Source organism: Dunckerocampus dactyliophorus, chromosome 20, assembly GCF_027744805.1.
Source record: "Dunckerocampus dactyliophorus isolate RoL2022-P2 chromosome 20, RoL_Ddac_1.1, whole genome shotgun sequence".
Classification (NCBI taxonomy): domain Eukaryota; kingdom Metazoa; phylum Chordata; class Actinopteri; order Syngnathiformes; family Syngnathidae; genus Dunckerocampus; species Dunckerocampus dactyliophorus.
This window is the reverse complement of record NC_072838.1, coordinates 227,308-249,775: the sequence shown is the minus strand read 5'-3', so window position 1 is coordinate 249,775 and position 22,468 is coordinate 227,308. Positions and strand designations below refer to the sequence as shown.

Sequence of the window (22,468 nt, the reverse complement as noted above, 5' to 3'; positions counted from 1 at the left end):
GGCTGAAGATGCCAAGACTTTGATAGATAACCTGCGTGCACTTTTGAGCAAGGGAGGCTTTGATATCCGTCAGTGGGCAAGTAATCTGCCAGAAGTTGTTGCTCACCTCCCTGCTGAAGCACAGTCAGCTAGTAGTGAGCTGTGGTTAACCCAAGCCAGCGATAACATCAACGAACCCACTCTTGGGTTATGCTGGGATTGCTTGAATGATACACTCTGTTTCAAGCATTATGCTACTCCCTCTTCAGTTGCCACCCTCCGAAATGTCTACAGTGTTCTGGCCAAGCTCTACGATCCCTTAGGATTCATCCTGCCATTTACCACTAGATGTAAGGTGCTTATCCAAGACATGTGGAAGGCCAACATTGGCTGGGATGATCAGATCCAGTCCGTGGAAATACTTGACAAATGGCGGAGCTGGGTAGAGGAGATTCCTGCTCTACAACACATTAAATTGCCACGTTCCTATGCAGACTCTACCGCTGACACTGCCACTTCAACCAGACACATTCACATCTTCTGCGATGCCTCAGAGCGTGCCTATGGGTCAGTAGTGTACATGCAGACGGTAGATGACAATCAGCACCTCCATGTGTCCTTTGTTTTTGCCAGATCCCGGGTGGCACCCAGAAAGCAGCTATCTATTCCGCGCCTTGAACTCAGCGCCGCACTTACAGGCGCACAGCTTGCCAAATTGATTGGGATTGAGCTTGATATACTTCCCGAGCACATCAGACTCTGGTCAGACTCCACGACCGTGCTACACTGGATTAAATCAGAATCCTGCCGTTTTAAAGTGTTTGTGGGGACCCGCATCACAGAAATCCAGAACTTGACAGACCCTGCTCAGTGGCGCTATGTCGATTCTTTGAACAATCCAGCAGACGATATCACACGGGGACTCACCCTGCAAGAGATAATCCAAGGACATCGCTGGAACAAAGGCCCACATTTTCTTTGCCTGCCCGAGACAGAGTGGCCAACTATACCTTCATTGGAACTGGAACCAGATGCCACAGAGCTGAGGAAATCTGCCTTTGTTGGAACCGTTTCCACTACTTCACTCATGCAACTTCCTGACCCCAGGAAGTGCTCCACTTGGAAGCAGCTTCTTCAGGAGACAGCTAGCTCCCTTCACGGGGCGGCTGACGCCAGTATCACATCCTCACATTCAGCTGTTGACTTCCTGCAGGCGGAGAAGCTTATGCTGCAACGAGTCCAAGAAGAGTGTTTTCCTGAGGAGTTAAGAGCTCTAAGAGCCGGACATTCTCTGCCCTCAAATAGCCGCCTTGCATCACTTTCGCCAGAATATGAAGAAGTCACAGGGCTGCTCAGAGTTGGCGGAAGGTTGCGACATGCAGAAGGCATCGATCTGGGTACGATTCACCCTATCATCTTGGACCCAAGGCATCACGTGACAAAGCTTGTAATTAAGGAGACTGATGAAACATTGCTACACCCTGGGCCGGAAAGAGTTCTCGCTGAAATCAGGCGCAGATTTTGGATTATACGAGGCAGAGAGGCAGTGCGGAAGCATCAGAATACATGTCTGGAGTGCCGACGATGGAAAGGCAAACCTGACTTTCCCAAGATGGCTGATTACCCACCTGCCCGACTACGAATACACAAACCACCTTTCTATTCAACCGGCGTTGATTGCTTTGGCCCCTTCCAAGTGAAAATTGGGCGCCGCAGGGAGAAAAGATGGGGAATTATCTACAAATGTATGACAACTCGTTCAGTGCACTTGGAATTACTGGAGAGCCTTGATACAGACGCCTTTCTGTTGTCTCTACGAAGATTCATTTCGCGACGAGGCAAACCCTTTGAACTTCTCATGGACAATGGGACTAACTTTGTTGGAGGGGAACGTGAATTACGTGAAGCATTCGCTTCAATGACAACTCACTTGAGAGAGCAACTAGCGGCGCACCAGATTTCATTTCGATTCAATCCTCCAAGCGCGCCGCACTTTGGGGGCACATGGGAGAGGGAAGTGAAATCCATTAAAACGGCCCTCAGAGTCGTTCTAAAAGACCAGACCGTTCCTGAACCCGTCCTATTGACGATGCTGGTGGAGGTTGAAGGCATAATGAATGCTAAACCCCTAGGTTACCTGTCTTCAGACGCCTCAGATCCAGACCCAGTCACGCCTAACCTCCTCCTCATGGGTCGTCACGATTCATCTCTACCTCAAGCCATCTATGACCCGAGTGATTTAGGAAGAAGACGCTGGAGGCACAGCCAAACCCTTGCAGATCGCTTTTGGTCATCTTTCATCCGGCATTACCTGCCAGGGCTGCAGGAGCGTAGCAAGTGGAGGAACGAGGGCAAGACACTCTTGGTTGGTCAAGTCGTCCTGATAATGGATCCTCAACTCCCCCGATCATCGTGGCCTGTGGGAAGGATTATTCAAACCCATCCCGGAGCTGATGGACGCATCCGCACGGCCAGTGTTCAAGTGGGAAATCGCACCTATTGTCGTCCAGTGGCTCGCCTCATTCTGCTCCCGCCTCTTGAAGAAACGTCTGATGACGACACCAGCACATAGACTTTCTCACTGCTTTCAACTACCTTACGGACAGTTGGGGGCGGCTGTGTCTGAAAGTCTGTTTGTGTAACTTTGATGTCTGTTATAAGTAGAACATTTGTAGCCTTTTCTGTGATGTCCAAGTGTCCATGAACGCAGCAGCAACTTGTTCCTGGAAGGTACGTGATGCACTTGAATGCAACCTTCTTACAAAAGGAACTAGCTGAGCACTGGTAGCAGTTTGCTAGTATGAGCTTGCTTCCCATGTGGGGTATGAAGTGTCCATCCTTGGTGTGCGTTGTATGACTCAACAAGGTGAGTTTGATGATTCTTTCTGCATTAGGAGTGTTTGTTGTTGCATGATTGACGCTGTGTAGGAAGCTAAAATGAAAGCTAGTTTGTTGGATGTGGTGTGATTGGGGTACACTTCTGAGCCATGTGCTTGTTTGTTTGCTAGCTGGCTCACCGACTAGCATGTTCGTCATCATCTCTTAGCATGACTTGATATGTGTACTGTGCATGCCTTTTATTTGTGTCATGTGAGTGCTATTTGGCTGCTTTATTTGGCATTTTTGTAATTTCATGTGTTCCTATTGTTTAGACCACACACATTCAAGCCTTTGGACACACACATACAAGCCTTTGGACACACAGCTACTTGGGCAAATCCACTCCTTTTGGACAAACCCAATTTCAATGGACTAACACACATTTCTAACGAGCACATCCACCTCTATAATAAAGATGATTAATGATTCTCTGACCGGAATCTTTCCATGGTGTCCCAACTCTTAAAGAACCACTACCCCTTTCCCACATTATGCAAACGTCAATTTTCACAAACTTGTTGCTTCGTAAATATATTTGTAGCCAATGACGCCATATATCGCCTTCCAGGACAGCCAATGGATACTTGTCTTTCTGAGGAGTTGTCAACATTGATGCCAACCGCCATAATACAGATGAAGAAGACATTTGTAGACGGTCCCTGCGCTCCGGTGTCGCTGCCGGCTTCTCCGAGAGATCAATAGAAGTCAGACTGCACAGAACACGGCTCGTTTTGATCAAAAGTGGCTTGTAGCTGTTTGTGTTGCCACAGTTGGAAAGAGGTATGCTTTGCTGTGTTAGAACCATTCACTTGGTAGTAATTGATCCCGGAAGTTTGAATATCTGAATATATTTCCAGCTTTACCACAGTGTCTTTTGCATTCTCTCGCAAACGTTGTGCGAGGGAACGTAAAAGTTGGTTCTTTTTTTTGTATAAACCCATCATGTTTTTTTTCTCCATGTCCCCTCCGGGGCTCCGTATAGTTTATTAAACATGAACATGAAAAAAGAGGCGTGGCGTCACATTTAAGCGCCACCCAAAAACGTCACAGGCGCATAATGACGCCATCAAACATCGCCATCGCGTCCCTCCAAACAGCAGTCAGCGAATCAGCTGCGGAGGAGGCGAGTTTTGCTTCAATCTCCGACAAGAACACTCTTCTCTGTGACTATTTGGCCTTTAAACAGTAAACAGAACTAATTAATCAGCCAAACGTTGGCATTTGGCGACACGACACAGCTTGAAAAGCAAACGCCGCCTGAGCGTGCTAACATCACGAGAGAGCAACTAAGCTAGTAGTTTTGGCGCACTTTGGATGAGCATTTTCACCTCAGTTCAGCATGGACCGCAGCGGAACGGTACATACATCTCCAGGTAGTCATCTCTTTAGTTAACTATAAACCCTCTTTCCATTTTGGAGAGGGATCGAAATTAGCAGGTCCGACTTGAGCCCATAAGTTGTGTTGAACTTACGGCACGTCATTTACACATTTATGCTGAACAAACGCACGAAATCCCATTTTTGCCACCATCGCCACCCCTAAACTGTTAAAAAAAAAATGATTTTTTTCATTCGTTTCGGTATTTGTAGTAGTAATTACGGTGAAGGACAGGAAGTATAAAACAGCCCGAACGGTATACTTGTGTCCCTTGTCAGCTGTAACCTCCATTAAAAGCCATTCTTGGGGTAGTGCTGTGTTGAAATAAATTGTTCCTTAAGTTTACAACAGGTTTCCCATTTTTGATTGCCATTGCATTCCTTAGTGGTTCCAGAATGATGCGTGAACATTTACCTAGCTGAAGTGTGATGTTCTGCTCATCGTTCCTCTTCTTCCTAACACAGGCAAGGACAACTCCAGCTCTGATGACGACGTTCCTCTCTCGGAGCTCGTCGTGAGGCGCCCCACAAAGGCAAAGCCGTCTCCAGACAACGCTCACAGCTCTAAAGAAGATTCAAAAGAGGACAGAAGTGGTGAGGACAACACTGTGGGGGTCATGGTGTGAGCCTCAAAGCAAATAGCGAAAAAAATATATATATTGTTGCACCCATAAAAATGCCTGTTTTTGACACTGCAGTACACCTGCAGAGGTCATCATGTAATTAGCATAAATGGCCATCATGCAAAAATTCCCACACGTGTGGAGATTTTCATGCATTTGAAGGTGATTATTACCAAACGAAGGTGAAAAACAGCCTCAAAAAGGCATACACAAATAACCCAAAAAACAGTCAGGATCCTCTGGATGCATTCTGATAACTTTTAGTTATTGCCTCCTCAGACGACGAGCCGCTGATTAAGCGGAAGACGTCTGCAAAGAAGAGAGACAACAAGCTGTCCACGTTTCACGGCAAAACATGGAAGAACGCAGGTGGATAGGTCTCCTGATGTCACAGTTGTGTTTGGTGAGAACAGATGAGTTGAAGTGTCTTCCCTGCTTGTCATCCCGCAGCAGACGACAGCTCTGACAATGCTCCTCTGGTCAAAGCAAAAGCCTCATCCAAGTCTGGCAAGAAGCACTTCTCGGCGCCACCCAAAAAATCTGCCATGAAGAAGAAAGGTAAAATCCTACTTCCTTGCTCTCTAGCTTCTTTTTTTTAATGCTCTTTTCCTTCCAGAGGTGAAGGATGATGACGTGAGTTCAGACGATGAGCCTCTGAGCGTCTGTGCCAAGAAGCTGAGGCCTCAACACAAGGAAAACCTGCCTGTCAGCACATCCCAAGCAGACAACGGGGCAAAATCCAAAAGGAGCGCTGCAAAGAAAAGAGGTAAAAAAAAAAAAAAAAAAAGGTGGGAGTGGAGCTCTCGTATAGGGGGTGTCCAAGGAAAATTTGGCGAAAATAACAAAAATACAGCAAAAGGGTACAATCGAAAGACAAAAAATCTGATACGAGTGAATAATAATAACACAAAACTTTAAAGTCTTTAAATGTATTCATAAAAGTTTTTTATGGCAGAGGATAGGTTCCCAAAATAGCTACTTGATACACTTTTCACAGACAGGCATTAACATTTTCTCACGCATCTCTCTTGTTTAAACCAGGGGTTGGCAACCCGCGACTCCGGAGCCTCCTTGTTGCGGCTCCCTTTGCTGAGCTCGGTGATTTTTTTTTTTTTTTTTTTTTTTTTTATACACCGAAGTTGGGGAAAGTGCATCTTTGAAAAGAATTTGAAATATCCGACTCACCACAAGTCCGTGAATGCGTCCGGACAGCATTCTGACTGCTGATTGGATGAGCAAGGGAAGGGGAGGTAGGCTAGTTGGTGAGTCTCACTGGAGAGAAAAAAGTTGACTGAGTTTGGAGTTGAGTTTGAAGCAAGTTACTGCACAGTAAAATAAAGTATAGAATTTACGAGAGCGTAGCAATATGTTTTATAATGAGAAGCGTGCTGTAGCTATGTGTTGGGAGCCCATGACTCCGGGAGAGGTGGATAGTGTGCTGCGGGAGCTGACGGTGTCACCCCACCTGTGACTGCTGTGAGGCGGGGCACAACAATACGTTTCACTTTTACGTCTCCAAATACCAGTCCCTACATTTGTCGCCAGTCGCTTTTGGGAAAATAAATCACCAAGAGGGTTTGGAAAGTCACCAGATTTAGCGAGAAAATGGCTAAGTTGCCAACACTGGGCTGCACGTGAGATCGTAAGGAGGGGAAAGCCTTCACAGATGGACAACACGTGAAAGAATTGTTCATAAAAATATCAGCATCTATTCTTCGAAGTAAGAAATGATTCAGAAAATGAAAGAATGCCTCAAGGACAGGATCAATTAGTATTTTTACTGGAAGAGGAGGCACACTCTGAGTTCTGATCAACCCACTAGGTCGGACACAAGAAATGATTAAGTGACACACTCCTCTCTTTTTTTTTTTTTTTTTTTTTTTTTTTTTTAAAGAAACCAAGTGCTTTATTCGAACAGCCGTAAAATAAATAATGTTTTTATGCAAGAAAGCAATCTACTGCCAGACAAAACACTGCCTTCTCATATTGTCATTCTCACATACCCAAAACAATACTTACTCCAAATGTATGTGAGAAGTTGCAACATCTTTATGTATGTACAGGTATGTGTATGGTCGGCAACTTCCATTAGTTGCAAGACAAAACTGAATAATTACACAATTAAAAAAACATGATTTTGAAAAAGATAATAGATAATAGAACTGTTTTTTTTTTCTTTTGTTCTGTCTAGCCTTTAAGGCAGATAGTATTGTAGATCTAAATGACTCAACAGATTTACTCTGCCAGGGAAAAGTGTGATATACACTTCCCCTGTTATACACAATTTATTTGAGTTTGATGCTTGTTATTATGCAAATTTGGAGCGGCTGCACTGGAGCAAGAGGGGACAGAGGAGAAGAGAAAATAAAACGGGGGGTGCGGAATAAGAGGGGGAGAAAAAAGACAGACAAGGACAACAGCAGCAACAAAAATTGTGACAACCATAAGAGAAGAACAGAAAGGACTACATCAGCAAATGTCTGTGATGACTATGAAGACCCTGATGGAAAGGACAAAATAATATCAACAACCACAATGACAATACTGCATTGAAACAGTCACACATAATAGTAGTAATGAAATGATGAACTATGATAGTGATCACAATGACAATACTGCATTGAAACAGTCACACATAATAGTCGTAATGAAATGATGAACTATGATAGTGATCACAATGATAATACTGCATTGAAACAGTCACACATAATAGTAGTAATGAAATGATGAACTATGATAGTGATCACAATGATAATACTGCATTGAAACAGTCAAACATAATAGTAGTAATGAAATGATGAACTATGATAGTGATCACAATCATAATAACTGTAATGCACATCATTGTAAAAACTATCATATTGGAATAAATCATAACACCTTGGTTAACTCTGAGTAATGTGGGGAAGTACGTGTGTACTGTGAGTGTGCATATGTACGTGTGTACAGGTATCTCTGTATGTGTGCAAGTCTTCATATATATATATATATATATATATATAAAAAGGTGCAAGAATGTCTGAGCGTGTAATTGTTACTGAGAACGCATGAAAGGAGAGAGACTGCCTCCCACCACCCAGCAAGCTCTGCCCCACACAGCCACACACAACCGCCCCCCCCCCCCCCCATCCCCATAAAAGTAAATAAATAAATATATTACAAATAAATAAATAAATGCATAAAAAATAAATAAAAGCACACACTCGCACTCACAGACACACACACAATGGCAAGGCAGACAGAGGAGCAGGCGAGGAGGAAAGCCAGCAAATGAGCAAGCAGGCAAAGGGGTGAGCAGCAGGGCAACCCACCACACAGCACCAGCCGACACCCGGGGGGCAGCAAATCCCCAGAGAGGGAATGCCGCACCCTCAAGCCTCAGGTAGGCCGAGCACCAGAGCCAAGAAGGCGAGACCAGCCCCTGGACCCCACCAGCCACTGGAAGCCAGACCAACCAGACCCGACGCCGCACCACCCGCCCACTGGAGCAACGGCCCAGCAAAGCACAAAGACGGGCAGCAACAAGCGCCGAGCAGAACACCCCCCCCCCCTTCTTTTTTCAGCCATGGTCTAAAACTTTTGATCAGCTGATAAACAGCCTATTTCAGATGAATTGTTGTTTTCAATCAATGACTTCTTCAGAGTGCTTTTTGTCCCACCCCCCCTTCTTGTTTTTGCACATTGTAGCTCTACTTAAAACCTCATTAAGATCCAAATGTGCAACATGATCATTCTAGCAGTTTTTCAACTGGTCTTAACATTTGGATCAGGAGTGTATGTACAGTATGTGAACTGGTGCAGCGGAACAGGAAGGACGAGGGCCCCACATGCCCAATCCCGAACACTGCCCAATCCGAGGACACATGACCGACAGACCACTCACCACAGCACAGGCTTGGGCAAGCTACGGGCCACAGGACACACCACAGGCCGTACTCAGCCTGCCCACACCCCCAGATACGGTACCCTCAGCACCCCCAAACACCGGACCCCACCGGAGGCAGCGTGCACAATGCCACCCCCAAACCGCCAAACACCATGGACCAGCCATATGCCCCAAGGCAGACCTAACTGCCACCAAAACAGGGGGAACTGCATCCACGCGACTCACATACACAACCACAGCCAGGGAGCCACACCATAACGACCACAAGAGAACCGGGCCCCACATAGAGCGGAGCACGGCCACACCCACGAGGCACGCAAGCCAGAAGCAACAAGGAGGGGCAGAAAAGCAAGCACCACACGACAGGGCCCACGAGAAGAACAACCCTCCCTGCCGGATGCTGAAGCACATGCCCCCTCACCAGCCCTGCCCCCCGCCACGCTGCAGACCACCCCCCGCCCATCCACCAACACGCCGAGAGAGACACCCTGGAGGCAGGCAGACAGCCGCCATCCAGGAAACGGAGATTAGCCAGACACCAGCAAGTAGTGGGGACCGACCACCAGACCTGCCCCCAAGTCCCACACCAAGGCCACCCCCGGACCCCGACCACACACACCCCAAGGTAAGCATCCCCCCGCCGATCCTGGCTGGCGCCACGCAGAAGAACACCCCGCCCACACGGGCACCCGCACACTTATCCATCTGCGGCCCCCACCCGCACCACATCTACCACACCACAGCAACCCCACCCCCGAAGGGAGAGAGGAATTCTGATGATATTAACAAATAGCTCCAATAACACATAATTTAAAAAAATACGCTCCAATGAGGCGAGACTGTGCTGTAGGAGGGTTAGTGTGAGCAAATCGAGCAATTCTACTCTCCTGTTGTTGTAAACAAACATACTGTAGCATGGACCTCCCCACTGCCTCAGACACCTTGCGTGCTAACAGGCGACTGCGCCCTAAACACTTTGCGAGAAAAGCATGGACCCTCAACACACCAAACCTCATAAGCCACTCGAAACGGCAGCATCACCGCAACAGTGCCCCGAAAGCCCATAAAGAAGCCCGCGGCGTTTTAGAAGCTGCCCTAAAGCCATCCGCAAAGGAAGGCCCGTGGCCCGCTCCCATCGCAGCGCCGTCCTCCAACATCCCCAAAGACACTAGACACCGTCAGTCATGCGGAGCCACAATTTGTACTTGTGGGCGGCTGGTATTTTTGAATGTTTTGTTAATTGTAGTGATGCCATGATATTTAGTAATGGAAGTGGCGCTCCCAAGCAAGTTTCCTTGTATGTTGTAAGCAATGACAATACGCTAGCTATCTAGCTACAGTCAAACCTGTCTTAGCGGCTACCTTTATAGAACGGCCACCTGCCTATAGCAGCCATTGAAAAATCCCCCCCAGCAAATTTACATGTTATAGACCCTGTGTATAGCAGTCACCTGTCCAACGCGGCCAGCGGCCACCCATTTTGTCTCCCTTGGTCAATATTTGACTGCATATAGCGGCCAAATTACCAACTGAAGTAGAAGCTTCATGCACGAAAAAGTTTTGTTTTTCAATCAATGAAGCCGTCGTGTGTAGACTTTGATTACTGAGTCCTAGCTCAGTCACAATCATTCACAAGATCCACACAAACTGTCAGTTGTTCCACATAAAAAAAAAGTCTTCTTTTGAGCTTGCTATTTTCTGGTCAAACATGTAACTTTAAGAGCATTTGCACCAAAACATTACCGCAAATAAGGCTGGTAACAGGACATGCTCCCAGCGACGCTACAATAAAAAAAAAACATACGCTAGCATGCATGCGGCAGCGGGAGCAAAACTGAGTTCGGTTGTACTTAATTGAAGTATTTTAGAATGTACTCACGTTATTTTTCATCAATCCTCATCCACAAATCCATCAAAGTCCTCATCTTCTGTATTCGACACACACAAAGCCGTCTTCTTTTCCGTTCGCTACTAGTCTGTTAACTTGTCTGTGTTATTCAGCTCCGAAGCAAAGAAGGAATGACTAAGGAAGGAACAAAATCAGCTGAGCGCTGATGCGGTCAAGAGGAGTTCCTTCATCTTCTTCTCCGTAGCCCCATAAAACTTTACTGCTCAGACACACACACATACAGAGGTTATAGTGGTTCAAACAAAGGAATACATTCTTTAAGACAAATATATGATAACATTTATATACATTTCTCCAACATTTCCCTCCTGTTTATCATGTATTTGCTCAAATTCTCATATCATTCTATAACCACTTCCTTTCAGATTTTCAGTCAAGAAATCATTTTTATGAACACAAACACATCTACACTAAGAGTCAAATGTGACTTTTACTCATAGTCACCTGGTCTGGAAACAGATCAGGCAAATGGAGATCATCCTCCATGTCTATAGCTGTCTCCATCTCTCTCTCGTTCCCTTCCAGATCCAACAACAAATACATTTGTGCCATTTTAGTTTCCATGGGTGAAATAGCTGCATTTATCATTTTGTTAAATAGACCCCGCAAACAGGGAATAACACAACATCCACACAAGGTTACGATTGCTGCAAAAACAGCACTTGACATCAATAGAGATGACACCAAGGATTTGTACTTGCCAAACATATCAAGCCAACTGTCCCACCATGAGGTTTCCACTCCAGAGTGTTCCTTCATCTTACCATTCAGGGTGCGGAGGCCTTCAATGGCCTGTGTCAGGCTGCCATCAGCAGCAGTGTTGTTAGGAATGAAGGTACAGCATTGTTCTCCAAACATTGCACACACACCTCCTTCCTTTGTTAACAACATGTCCACCGCAATCCCATTTTGGTAAGCCATCAGGGACGTGGCTTTATGTTGTTCTTTGACCGCTTCAAATCCGACTTGTGTCCAATTTCCGAACATTGTAGTGGATGTAGTTAATCCTGTCTACGTTTTTATTGACGGTAATCCATGGAAATATGGATTCCCATCCAGCCGCAATCTAATTTACTAATTTCTATTCATCAGGCACCCCACGGAGAACATCAATGGCATCAATGTATATAGGATCCTTGTCTCCTAACCACTGTGGTTGTGTTCGGACCAATAGTCATATGGATAGAATTTCTATACGCCCAACTAACAATCCATGGTGCATGTACTGTCTTTGATGTGCTTCACTTTGGCCTATATGTTAGTGTTGTTACATTAGTGGCAACTGTGTCTGCATTTTTGAAGTTATTAGTCTGATCCCATACAAGCAGCCCTATGTCCATTATGAACATAATACAACCCCTGGCAAAAATTATGGAATCACCAGTCTCGGAGGATGTTCATTCAGTTGTTTAAATTTGTAGAAAAAAAGCTGATCACAGACATGACACAAAACTAAAGTCATTTCAAATGGCGACTTTCTGGCTTTAAGAAACACTAAAAGAAATCAAGAAAAAAAGATGTGGTAGTCAGTAACAGTTACTTTTTTAGACCAATCAGAGGGAAAAAATTACGGAATCACTCAATTCTGAGGAAAAAATTATGGAATCACCCTGTAAATTTCCATTCCCAAAACTAATATCTGCATCAGATTAGATCTGCTCGTTAGTCTGCAGTTAAACAGGAGTGATCACACCTTGGAGAGCTGTTGCATCAAGTAGACTGACATGAATCATGGCTCCAACACAAGAGATGTCAATTGAAACAAAGGAGAGGATTATCAAACTTCTTAAAGAAGGTAAATCATCACGCGATGTTGCAAAAGATGTTGGTTGTTCACAATCAGCTGTGTCTAAAATCTGGACCAAGTACAAACAACATGGGAAGGTTGTTAAAGGCAAGCATACTGGTAGATCAAGGAAGACATCAAAGCGTCAAGACAGAAAACTTAAAGCAATATGTCTTGAAAACAGAAAATGCACAGCAAAACAAATGAGGAACAAATGGGAGGAAACTGGAGTCAACGTCTGTGACCGAACTGTAAGAAACCGCCTAAAGGAAATGGGATTTACATACAGGAAAGCTAAACGAAAGCCATCATTAACACCTAAACAGAAAAAAACAAGGTTACAATGGGCTAAGGAAAAGCAATAGTGGACTGTGGATGACTGGATGAAAGTCATATTCAGTGATGAATCGCGAATCTGCATTGGGCAAGGTGATGATGCTGGAACTTTTGTTTGGTGCCGTTCCAATGAGATTTATGAAGACGACTGCCTGAAGAAAACATGTCAATTTCCACAGTCATTGATGATATGGGGCTGCATGTCAGGTAAAGGCACTGGGGAGATGGCTGTCATTACATCTTCAATAAATGCACAAGTTTACGTTGACATTTTGGACACTTTTCTTATCCCATCAATTGAAAGGGCGTTTGGGGATGATGAAATCATTTTTCAGGATGATAATGCATCTTGCCATAGAGCAAAAACTGTGAAAACATTCCTTGAAGAAAGACACATAAGGTCAATGTCATGGCCTGCAAATAGTCCGGCTCTCAATCCAATTGAAAATCTGTGGTGGAAGTTGAAGAAAATGGTCCAACCTGCAAAGCTGATCTGGCAAAAGCAATCAGAGAAAGTTGGAGCCAGATTGATGAAGAGTACTGTTTATCACTCATTAAGTCCATGCCTCTGAGACTGCGAGCTGTTATAAAAGCCAGAGGTGGTGCAACAAAGTACTAGTGGTGTGTTTGAAGTATTCTTTTGTTGTTGTTTTTTTCATGATTCCATAATTTTTTCCTGAGAATTGAGTGATTCCATAATTTTTTTCCCTCTGATTGGTCTAAAAAAGTAACTGTTACTGACTACCACATCTTTTTTTCTTGATTTCTTTTAGTGTTTCTTAAAGCCAGAAAGTTGCCATTTGAAATGACTTTAGTTTTGTGTCATGTCTGTGATCTGCTTTTTTTTCTACAAAATTAAACAACTGAATGAACATCCTCTGAGACTGGTGATTCCATCATTTTTGCCAGGGGTTGTAGTTATCTATCACTTAAAAAATACTTTGCTCTTATTACCGTCATTTCACAGAGAACCTTAGGAGTTCCGCCTCTACTAGGATTGGTGTCTTGTAATTTCTTCACTGACCGTCAGGTATTTACAGACTCTATATGTCTGCACCCACCTTATTGTCAGACCTTTGCTCACCTTTCCCGTCGGGGTTTTCTGTAGAAAGGACCTTTTTACAATGTTTCAAATTAATCCATGTTGATCTTTCAGTTATTTTTAGGGCTATTTGTGTTGTCTATAATACTTAGTAGGGACCTTCCCACTTCGGTAAATGCCAGTGCTTCTTTTTGATGCTTTTGATGAGGACCCAATCTCCTGGTTGAACTAACTGAATTTCCTGCTGGGAGACAGAAGAATTCTCAGCAGGTTGACATATATTATTTTGCCTTTTCAATAAGCGTCTCATATAGTCAGCGAGATTAGCGTCATCATTAGCTTCCCATTGACTTTTGAAATATGGTAATCTATATGGTCTTCCAAATAAAATTTCATATGGTGTTAATCCATTTGAAGCAGTTATATTAATATATAATTTAACGAGATCAAGACTTTGTGTCTTTGGTCTCCCTGTTTCCTCCATACACTTTTTGAGTCTATTTTTTATTGTTCCATTCATTCGTTCCACTAGTCCTGCGCTTTGAGGGAGGTAAGCACAATGAATTTTTAGGTTAATATGAAACATTGTTCCTATTTTTTGTATTATCTGGTTTACAAAATGAGAGCCATTATCACTATAAATCGTGTCAGGTATACCATATCATGGTATAATATCTTTACATAGTGCTTTTGCCACCGTCAAGGCATCAGGATGCTTTGTTGGAAAGAGTTCTATCCATTTAGAAAATGCATCTATGATGACCAAACAAAATTTCTTTCCTTCGCTTTTGTTTAGCTCTATGAAGTCCATATGTATTACCTGGAAAGGATATTGCGGTGTTGGAAACTGACCACGTCGCGGGCGTAAATTGCCTTTCGGATTGTGCTTTGTGCATGTTAGACAGGCTCTACAAAAAATTTTTTTTAATATGAATTAAAGCCATAGGTGGTAAAATATTGATGTATCTGACTAACCATCCCTCCTGTTGAGACATGTGACACACCATGGCTCAAAATAGCCTCCCATCTACTGTATATACATTTTTGGAAAAATAGGCTTCAAATTTTGGTCAACATAGATGATATTTTTAAGTGTAGTCCCTTTTCTTTTCCAAATTTTAATTTCAGACTACGAATTTGTTATTGCATGCCTTTGAGAACCTCATTATCTAGGTGTTGTTGCGGTGCTGTCAATACGGTCATTTAATTTCCAGCAGTAACTTTAGTCATGTTATCTGCAAATGCATTTCCTTTTGTGATTTTATTAGTGCTCGTTGGTGTGTCCAGCACATTTACAAATTGCAAGTTTTAATGGTAATTAAACAGCATCTAATAACTCCTGTAACAGGTGCGCATCTGTATCTGGCTTGCCTGTCAATGTTACCGTGCCCCTGCTTCTCCAATATTGGGCAAATGTGTGCACAGTAGCATATGCATATTGGCTATCGGTGCATATAGTTACTGTTTTATCTTTCATTAATTTACAGGCTTCCGTTGATGCAACTAATTCAGCTGCCTGAGTGGACTGAACTTGGCCATGCTAGCAGTCATGGCTTGTAAATAAATAGTGGGGCTTTCACAATACCCCTGGGGTAACCTTGTATAGGTGTAACGTTTTTCTCCAAAGGTAAAAGCAAACCAGAATTGGCTTTCTTTATCTACTGGTACTGAAAAGAAAGCATTGCTTATATCCACTACTGTAAAATAAGTGGCATCAGGCCTTAACAAATTTAAAAGCATATGTGGATCAGGTACACATGGTGCTCTTTGAATCACTGCATTGTTTACCGCTTGTAAGTCTTTCACCATTCTCCAGCCAACAGAAGGCGCAGCCTTCTTGACTGGAAAAATAGGAGTATTACATGGTGAATCTGGACATTCTATGATACCTTTTGCTTTTATTAAATCATCAGTTACAGGCTTTATACCTTCATATGCATCTGGTTTTAGAGCATATTGCCGTATACAAGGTCTATATTCTGTTTTTGCTCTAATTTGTACTGGTAATGCTCCTTTAATTTGACCTACATCAGATGGACCCTGTGACCATAATGTTTCAGGTATGGTTTTGAGCTGTTCTTCCTTGTCTGTCAACACATACTGTCATTCTACAGGACTCTGAAGGTGTCGTCCTCCTTGTACTTGTACAGTCCAAAATATGGCTTTCCTTAGTAAACCTGTAATACCACTTTTGTCAACTCCTTCAAGTGTTTGCACCCAGTCAGTCGCTTGTTGTCCCATTTGTACTATTTCTGTTAAATCTTTCCATTTTTCACCTTTTGCCTTGTAGAGTGACACATGTGGTGTTCCCCACTGTCGATACAGTGTTTGTAGGTCTTTTAATTTAACTCCTGCTACCGCAGTAGTTGATCCATCTGAATAGATGTAATCAATGAGTACAACTCCTGGTGTTGCTCGCGCCAATTGTTTTTCATATTCTGGATTTGGCCCTAAAGTACCTCGGTAGTACAGAGTTATATGTAAGTTGTCGCTAGTCATTTTATCCTCAATATTTTGCTTGTGAGCAAAGAAGGAATGACTAAGGAAGGAACAAAATCAGCTGAGCGCTGATGCGGTCAAGAGGAGTTCCTTCATCTTCTTCTCCGTAGCCCCATAAAACTTTACTGCTCAGACACACACACATACAGAGGTTATAGTGGTTCAAACAAAGGAAGATACATTCTTTAAGACAAATATATGATAACATTTATATACATTTCTCCAACAGATATATTCTATCAGTTATTATTAAGCCTCTAGCTTCCTTTTAGTAAGTAAAAACCTTGGCTATGATTGCACTACATTGTCATGTAGACCTACAAAGTACACTTGGAAGAACAAGAGGTGAATAAATGTATTGCAGCTGATGTGAAACTGATGAGGGGTAGGATTAAATAAGCTTTGCTTCTTCCTACTCCTTTTTGGACATGCAAAATTGTGAATTGTACTATGTGATGTGCTACTGTTTGACTCATGCATGTTCAGGATTAAAACCATGAACCATGATAATAACAAGCCTAGTAGTGCTCTACAACTTTTATCCGCAGTCCGCAGTGCCCTCTACTGGTCAACATTATTATTCCCCCCCCCCCCCCCCCTTTTTTTTTTTTCTTTTTTTCCCTACTACCTACTGGTCAACATTCAAACTGGACGCCAACCTGTCTATAGTGGCCACTTTTGCAGACTCTCTCTGGTGGCCGCTATAGACATGTTTGACTGTATTTGGTGAGCAGCTACTGTACATTTTGGCAGATCCTTCTACAGTTCAATCACTAAATAATGCATATAAAGACTTTGTTAACAACAATGCATGGTGCATCCCTAACAGTAGCGGTTCTGGCTTGAATGACGCCGTGGGCGGACCCTCCACCTAACACAAGTTTTTCCTGTACATAGACAATTTTTGAAATGAAAAATTGTTCTGTTACACATTGCATCCATTAATCTTCTATACCGCTTATAGGGTGATGGGGGTATGCTGGAGCCTATCCCAGCTGATTTTTGGCGAGAATCAAAAATATCCATCCATCCTTTTTCTATGCCGCTTATACTAAATAAGATTCAAGATTCAAGAGTTTTATTGTCATATGCACAGCAAAACAGGTAGTTCTGCTATGCAATGCAATTCTTATTTTGTTCATTCTCACAAAAAAAGAAAACACAAGAAAATGAATAAGAACAGAAGAAACATTAATACCAATAAATTTAAGCAACAACAACAGAAGAGACATCTTCCTATCACGTGTTGTACAGTTACCGTACCAAACAGTGATGGAGGCGGTAAGGACACTTTCCATAGTGCATCTGTAGAAGCAACTCAGGATTTGGGTGGACATGCCAAATTTCCTCAGTCTTCTCAGGAAGTACAGTCTCCTTTGGGACTTCTTCATAATTCGTTGGGTGTTGTGAGACCAGGTGAGGTCCTCGCTGATGTGTGTGCCAAGGAACTTGAAGGTTTTCACCCTCTCCATCTCAGTCTCATCAATAAACAGGGGTTTATGCGGCTCCTTTTCCCTTGTTCTTGGGTCGATGATCATCTCTTTAGTCTTATCTGTATTGAGAAGGAGATTGTTAGCACGACACCAAGCTATGAGGTCCGCCACCTCTCTTCTGTATGATGTTTCAACACCACCAGTGATCAGTCCGATGACTGTAGTGTCATCCGCAAATTTAATGATGCTGGTGTTGTTCTGGGAGGCCACGCAATCGTAGGTGAAGAGCGTGTAGAGGAGTGGACTCAGCACACACCCCTGTGGGGTCCAAGTGCTCACAATTCTTGAGCTGGATGTGCGATTGTGGACTCTGACTGACTGGGGTCTGCCTGTGAGAAAGTTAAACACCCAGTTACAGAGGGAGGGTGACAGGCCAAGTGTGAGGAGCTTATTCGTGAGTTTGTGGGGGCTGACTGTGTTAAAAGCAGAGCTATAGTCTATAAATAGCATTGTGACATATGTGTCCTGGCCCTGTAGGTGAGAAAGGGCTGTGTGGATGGCAGTGTTGACTGCATCATCCGTGGACCGGTTCTGGCGATATGCAAACTGTAGAGGGTCCACAGTTGCCGTCAAGATGCTCTTTTTGATGTTTTATTTTCAAATTTAATATTTACTAGCAATATGCAATTCACGCTCTGAGCTCGAAGTGTACGTACATAACGGGCCGGACACGAAATTTGGGTGTTTTAGATTTGTGTTCAAATTATCTTATTTTACTCTTTTATACACAAAAAATCATTTTAGTTGCAGAGTTGAGTAATTATTCCATGAATATATACAGTCAAACCTGTCTTAGCGGCCACCTTTATAGAACGGCCACCTGCCTATAGCAGCCACTGAAAAATCCCCCCCAGCAAATTTACATGTTATAGACCCTGTGTATAGCAGTCACCTGTCCAACGCGTCCAGCGGCCACCCATTTTGTCTCCCTTGGTCAATATCTGACTGCATATAGCGGCCAAATTACCAACTCAAGTAGAAGCTTCATGCACGAAAAAGTTTTGTTTTTCAATCAATGAAAAACTGTCAGTTGTTCCACATAAAAAAGCAGTCTTCTTTTGAGCTTGCTATTTCCTGGTCAAACATGTAACTTTAAGAGCATTTGCACCAAAACATTACCGCAAATAAGGCTGGGAACAGGACGTGCTCCCAGCGACGCTACAATAAAAAAAAAAAAAAACATACGCTAGCATGCATGCAGCAGCGGGAGCAAAACTGAGTTCAGTTGTACTTAATTGAAGTATTTTAGAATGTACTCACGTTATTTTTCATCAATCCTCATCCACAAATCCATCAAAGTCCTCATCTTCTGTATTCGACACAAAAAAAGCCGTCTTCTTTTCCGTTCGCTACTAGTCTGTTAACTTGTCTGTGTTATTCAGCTCCGAAGCAAAGAAGGAAACTTCTCCTGTTGCTTCTGCCAACTTTATTTATTGAACGCGGCCACCAGACAGCAGCTCAAAACACACACACATCTCTCAGCATCGTCTCTCCTTCCTGCTTGCCCACAAGGCAAAGGTTAAACAAGCCCCACTACATAGCTGTCCAGCCAATGCCTGTAAGAAATGACACCGTTTATTTCCTGGTGTGCACTGGTCAAAACTGTAATGCCGCTTGTTGTGGGGAAGGAGAGGCTCACGTCGCCGATGCACTTTAATGGCTTTATTAACAGCGGAGAACACTGCAGGACTTTACATCCACGCCAACATAAACACACTTCCCAACTCTCTTCAAAATCACAGCTAGCACTGAGCCTAGCTCTCCTGCTCGGGACGCCCACCGTCACTTCCCGTCACTTCCTGATGAACTAAAGCTGTAAAGACACTCTGCCGTATAAAAAGTAAAATATTAAAAACAAGCGTAAGACATTACTAGCACAGCTTTGTTCTGTGGGTCGTGGATATATTCTATCAGTTATTAAGCCTGTAGCTTCCTTTTAGTAAGTAAAAATCTTGGCTATGATTGCACTACACTGTCATGTAGACCTACAAAGGACACTTGGAAGAACAAGAGGTGAATAAATGTATTGAAACTGATGAGGGGTAGGATTAAATAAGCTTTGCTTCTTCCTACTCCTTTTTGAAAATGCAAAATTGTGAATTGTACTATGTGATGTTCTACTGTTTGACTCATGCATGTTCAGGATTAAAACCATGAACCATGATAATAACAAGCCTAGTAGTGCTGTACAACTTTTATCCACAGTCCGCAGTGCCCTCTACTGGTAAACCTTATTATTTTTAAAAAAAATTCCCCCCTTTTTTTTCCTCTCCTGGTCAACATTCAAACTGGACGCCAACCTGTCTATAGAGGCCACCTGTCTATAGCGGCCACTTTTGCAGACTCCCTCTCGTGGCCGCTATAGACAAGTTTGACTGTACCATTGTAATCATCATGGGGTTTGTTTTTCCATGGAATTATGTTCTTCAAAATTTTCATCGGCAGGCGGACACGAAGGTGATGTACTTTTCACTAATGATTACACAACAGTTTTTTTTTTACACTGAGAATATTTGAATAAAACACATTAGAAGCCAATTTCAGACATCATTCTTTAATTCTAAGTAGAAATCATGACAAAATTATCAGAGAAAATATTGTTTATTTCACAACAAAAGTAGACATGCTTTACACGTAACATTTCAATGTCCAAATATAGATACTTTTTTACAACATAGCCGTGCTAGTGCAAAATAAAAACATGAACAGGCTTCATTTATGGTTTGGTAAGCTTCCTTACTCTATAAACGTCAGAGTGATAGGGATAGTACACATTGTTAGAACAACAATTTCACATACTACTCAAGTCAAGTTGAAGACAGCAAAGGGTACCCTTGATCTGAGCCATGCACATATGAAGTTATTGGCTTATGGGTATTGGTTTAATTCCGTGCGGCGGTAGATGAGCATGTGTGCGATGAACATAAATACATTCAGGATGTTTCCTGGGCTCCATGTAAGTATGCATGAGTTTAAAGATCATGTACACATCATTGTACGCTTAATACATGACTATATTGATGAACAGATGCTTGAGAAGCAAGAGTTAGGATGCCATCTACTGTACGTAGTTGGAACAACACAATCATGTGTTTATGAACAAGGTTGAACAGCTAGCACCAAATCTAAAAAATAAGCTTACTAAAACTTTGGACACCCATGACCTACACTAGAATGTTCTCAGTCAAATATACAGAATCTTCCAACGAGAGCTCAGATGACGAGCCGCTGGCGACCATCGTGAGGAGGAAGGCCATCGCCACCCGTCAGCAGACGCCCGCAAACAACAAGAAGAGCAAACCGAAGCGAATGGGCAAAGCACACAGAGGTAAGCGCCACAAGCGTCACTGATGCTAGAAAGCATCCATCTCCAGCACTGACCTGTTGGATCTCAGAAGAGGCTCCATCGTCACATGACACCTCAGACGATGACACACCCCTAATGACCCTCGTCACCAAGCAGCGGAAGCCAGCTGAGGAAAAGAAAGCCAAACAGATCACCCAAGGCAGCGCGTCTAAAAAGAGACGAGGTGCGTTGAGAAATGTGTAGTACCTGGAAAAACCGACCATACTTTAACACTCGCTGCCATATCCTTCACGCAGGTCAGTCTGACGACAGCTCAGATGACCAGCCTCTCATCAACCTGGTGAAGAAATCCCAAACGGAAAAGACATCCAAGCTGAAAAAACAACCCAAGAAGGCGGCGACTCCCAAAGCAGGCAAAAAGAAGGTCGGGCAAGGTAAAGGCCACTCGAACGCAGCGATAACAAAAGCCCACATTGGACTCAACCTCACTGGTGTGTTCCTGCAGCTGTCAGCTCAGATGACGAACCTTTCATGGAAGCATTTAAACATCCTCAAGTGACCAAGAAGCTCACTATCAAACTGGAGAGGTGTGAGATTAAGGAAGCTGCTGCCACAGGAAGTCACCACGGAGGTAGGTGTTACTAACATCATCGCCGCATCGGAATAAAATGACTTTTTTACTCCTGAATGCAGAATGGCGAGTTGCTGAGGAGCCCACTGAGAAACTTGTGGAGAGCTCAGAGTAACAGAAGAAAATGTCTTATTTGTGTTTGGAGTGTTTTCCGTATGGGGGATGTTTGTTTCAAAGCAGGTTTGTTTGAGAAGCTTTTAGAGAGTCCCTCTGAAACACTGTTAAAAAATAACATCTTTTGTATGTAAATAATTTTACAAGTCAATTTGTTGACTCCAATTTTGAAGTTTGGGACCAAACGCTTTTAAGTTTGACACCAAACGCCACTCGCTTTTATGTGCACACAAGCATGTTTCCTAAATGTTTTACTATTTGTGCCAATCGTTTGATGCCAATGCTCGCTTTTATTGTTTACAGAGAACAAAACTGTGAAGTTGCACACTAATATCTGCTTTTTTGCTCCAAGAACCGAATGTACTTTCAGCATGTTTTAGTGATGAATTAAACGTAAAACAATGAATGACTTGTCGTTTTTTTTACACACTCACTGGCAACATTAAGTACATTTGTTCATAGTAATGACTGTTCCAAATCATTCCCAATTAGTACGTAATATGCAGTACCCGGATGTTGCTCTCAAACGCTTTACCACCAAGTTATGTTTTCATATGCTACTGGTTAATGACACTGAGCTGTACTAATAAGTCTGGATAGCTCATT

General features: G+C 43.2%; 1 protein-coding gene across 3 annotated transcripts; it reads left to right on the top strand.

Annotated features, from left to right (window-relative positions):
* Positions 1-206: 206 nt before the first annotated feature.
* On the top strand, positions 207-22,258 carry LOC129172892 (nucleolar protein dao-5-like). Of its 3 annotated transcripts, none has more exons than XM_054763099.1 (10): positions 3,911-4,216; positions 4,702-4,830; positions 5,139-5,228; positions 5,310-5,417; positions 5,476-5,625; positions 20,995-21,138; positions 21,206-21,340; positions 21,414-21,551; positions 21,623-21,748; positions 21,811-22,258. In XM_054763099.1, exons 1-10 carry the CDS (start codon positions 4,174-4,176, stop codon positions 21,861-21,863), a joined length of 1,116 nt encoding a protein of 371 aa, XP_054619074.1. In that variant the 5' UTR covers positions 3,911-4,173; the 3' UTR covers positions 21,864-22,258. The 3 variants fall into 3 exon arrangements, 2 of the variants coding, with proteins under 2 accessions (XP_054619074.1, XP_054619075.1); XM_054763100.1 differs by having other exon boundaries at positions 3,912-4,232; positions 21,811-22,255; XR_008567118.1 differs by lacking the exons at positions 3,911-4,216; positions 5,310-5,417; positions 5,476-5,625; ... (3 more) ...; positions 21,623-21,748; positions 21,811-22,258 and adding exons at positions 207-2,845; positions 3,428-3,639 and having other exon boundaries at positions 5,139-5,157.
* Positions 22,259-22,468: the final 210 nt, after the last annotated feature.

What these genes read in the sequence shown, in the direction of transcription:
- LOC129172892 (XM_054763099.1), top strand. Translation starts at nt 4,174, where the DNA reads ATGAGCATTTTCACCTCAGTTCAGCATGGACCGCAGCGGAACG. An exon ending in ATCTGCCATGAAGAAGAAAG is followed by an intron (nt 5,418 to 5,475) that starts GTAAAATCCTAC and finishes TTTTCCTTCCAG; the next exon opens with AGGTGAAGGATGATGACGTG. An exon ending in CAAAAAGAAGGTCGGGCAAG is followed by an intron (nt 21,552 to 21,622) that starts GTAAAGGCCACT and finishes GTGTTCCTGCAG; the next exon opens with CTGTCAGCTCAGATGACGAA.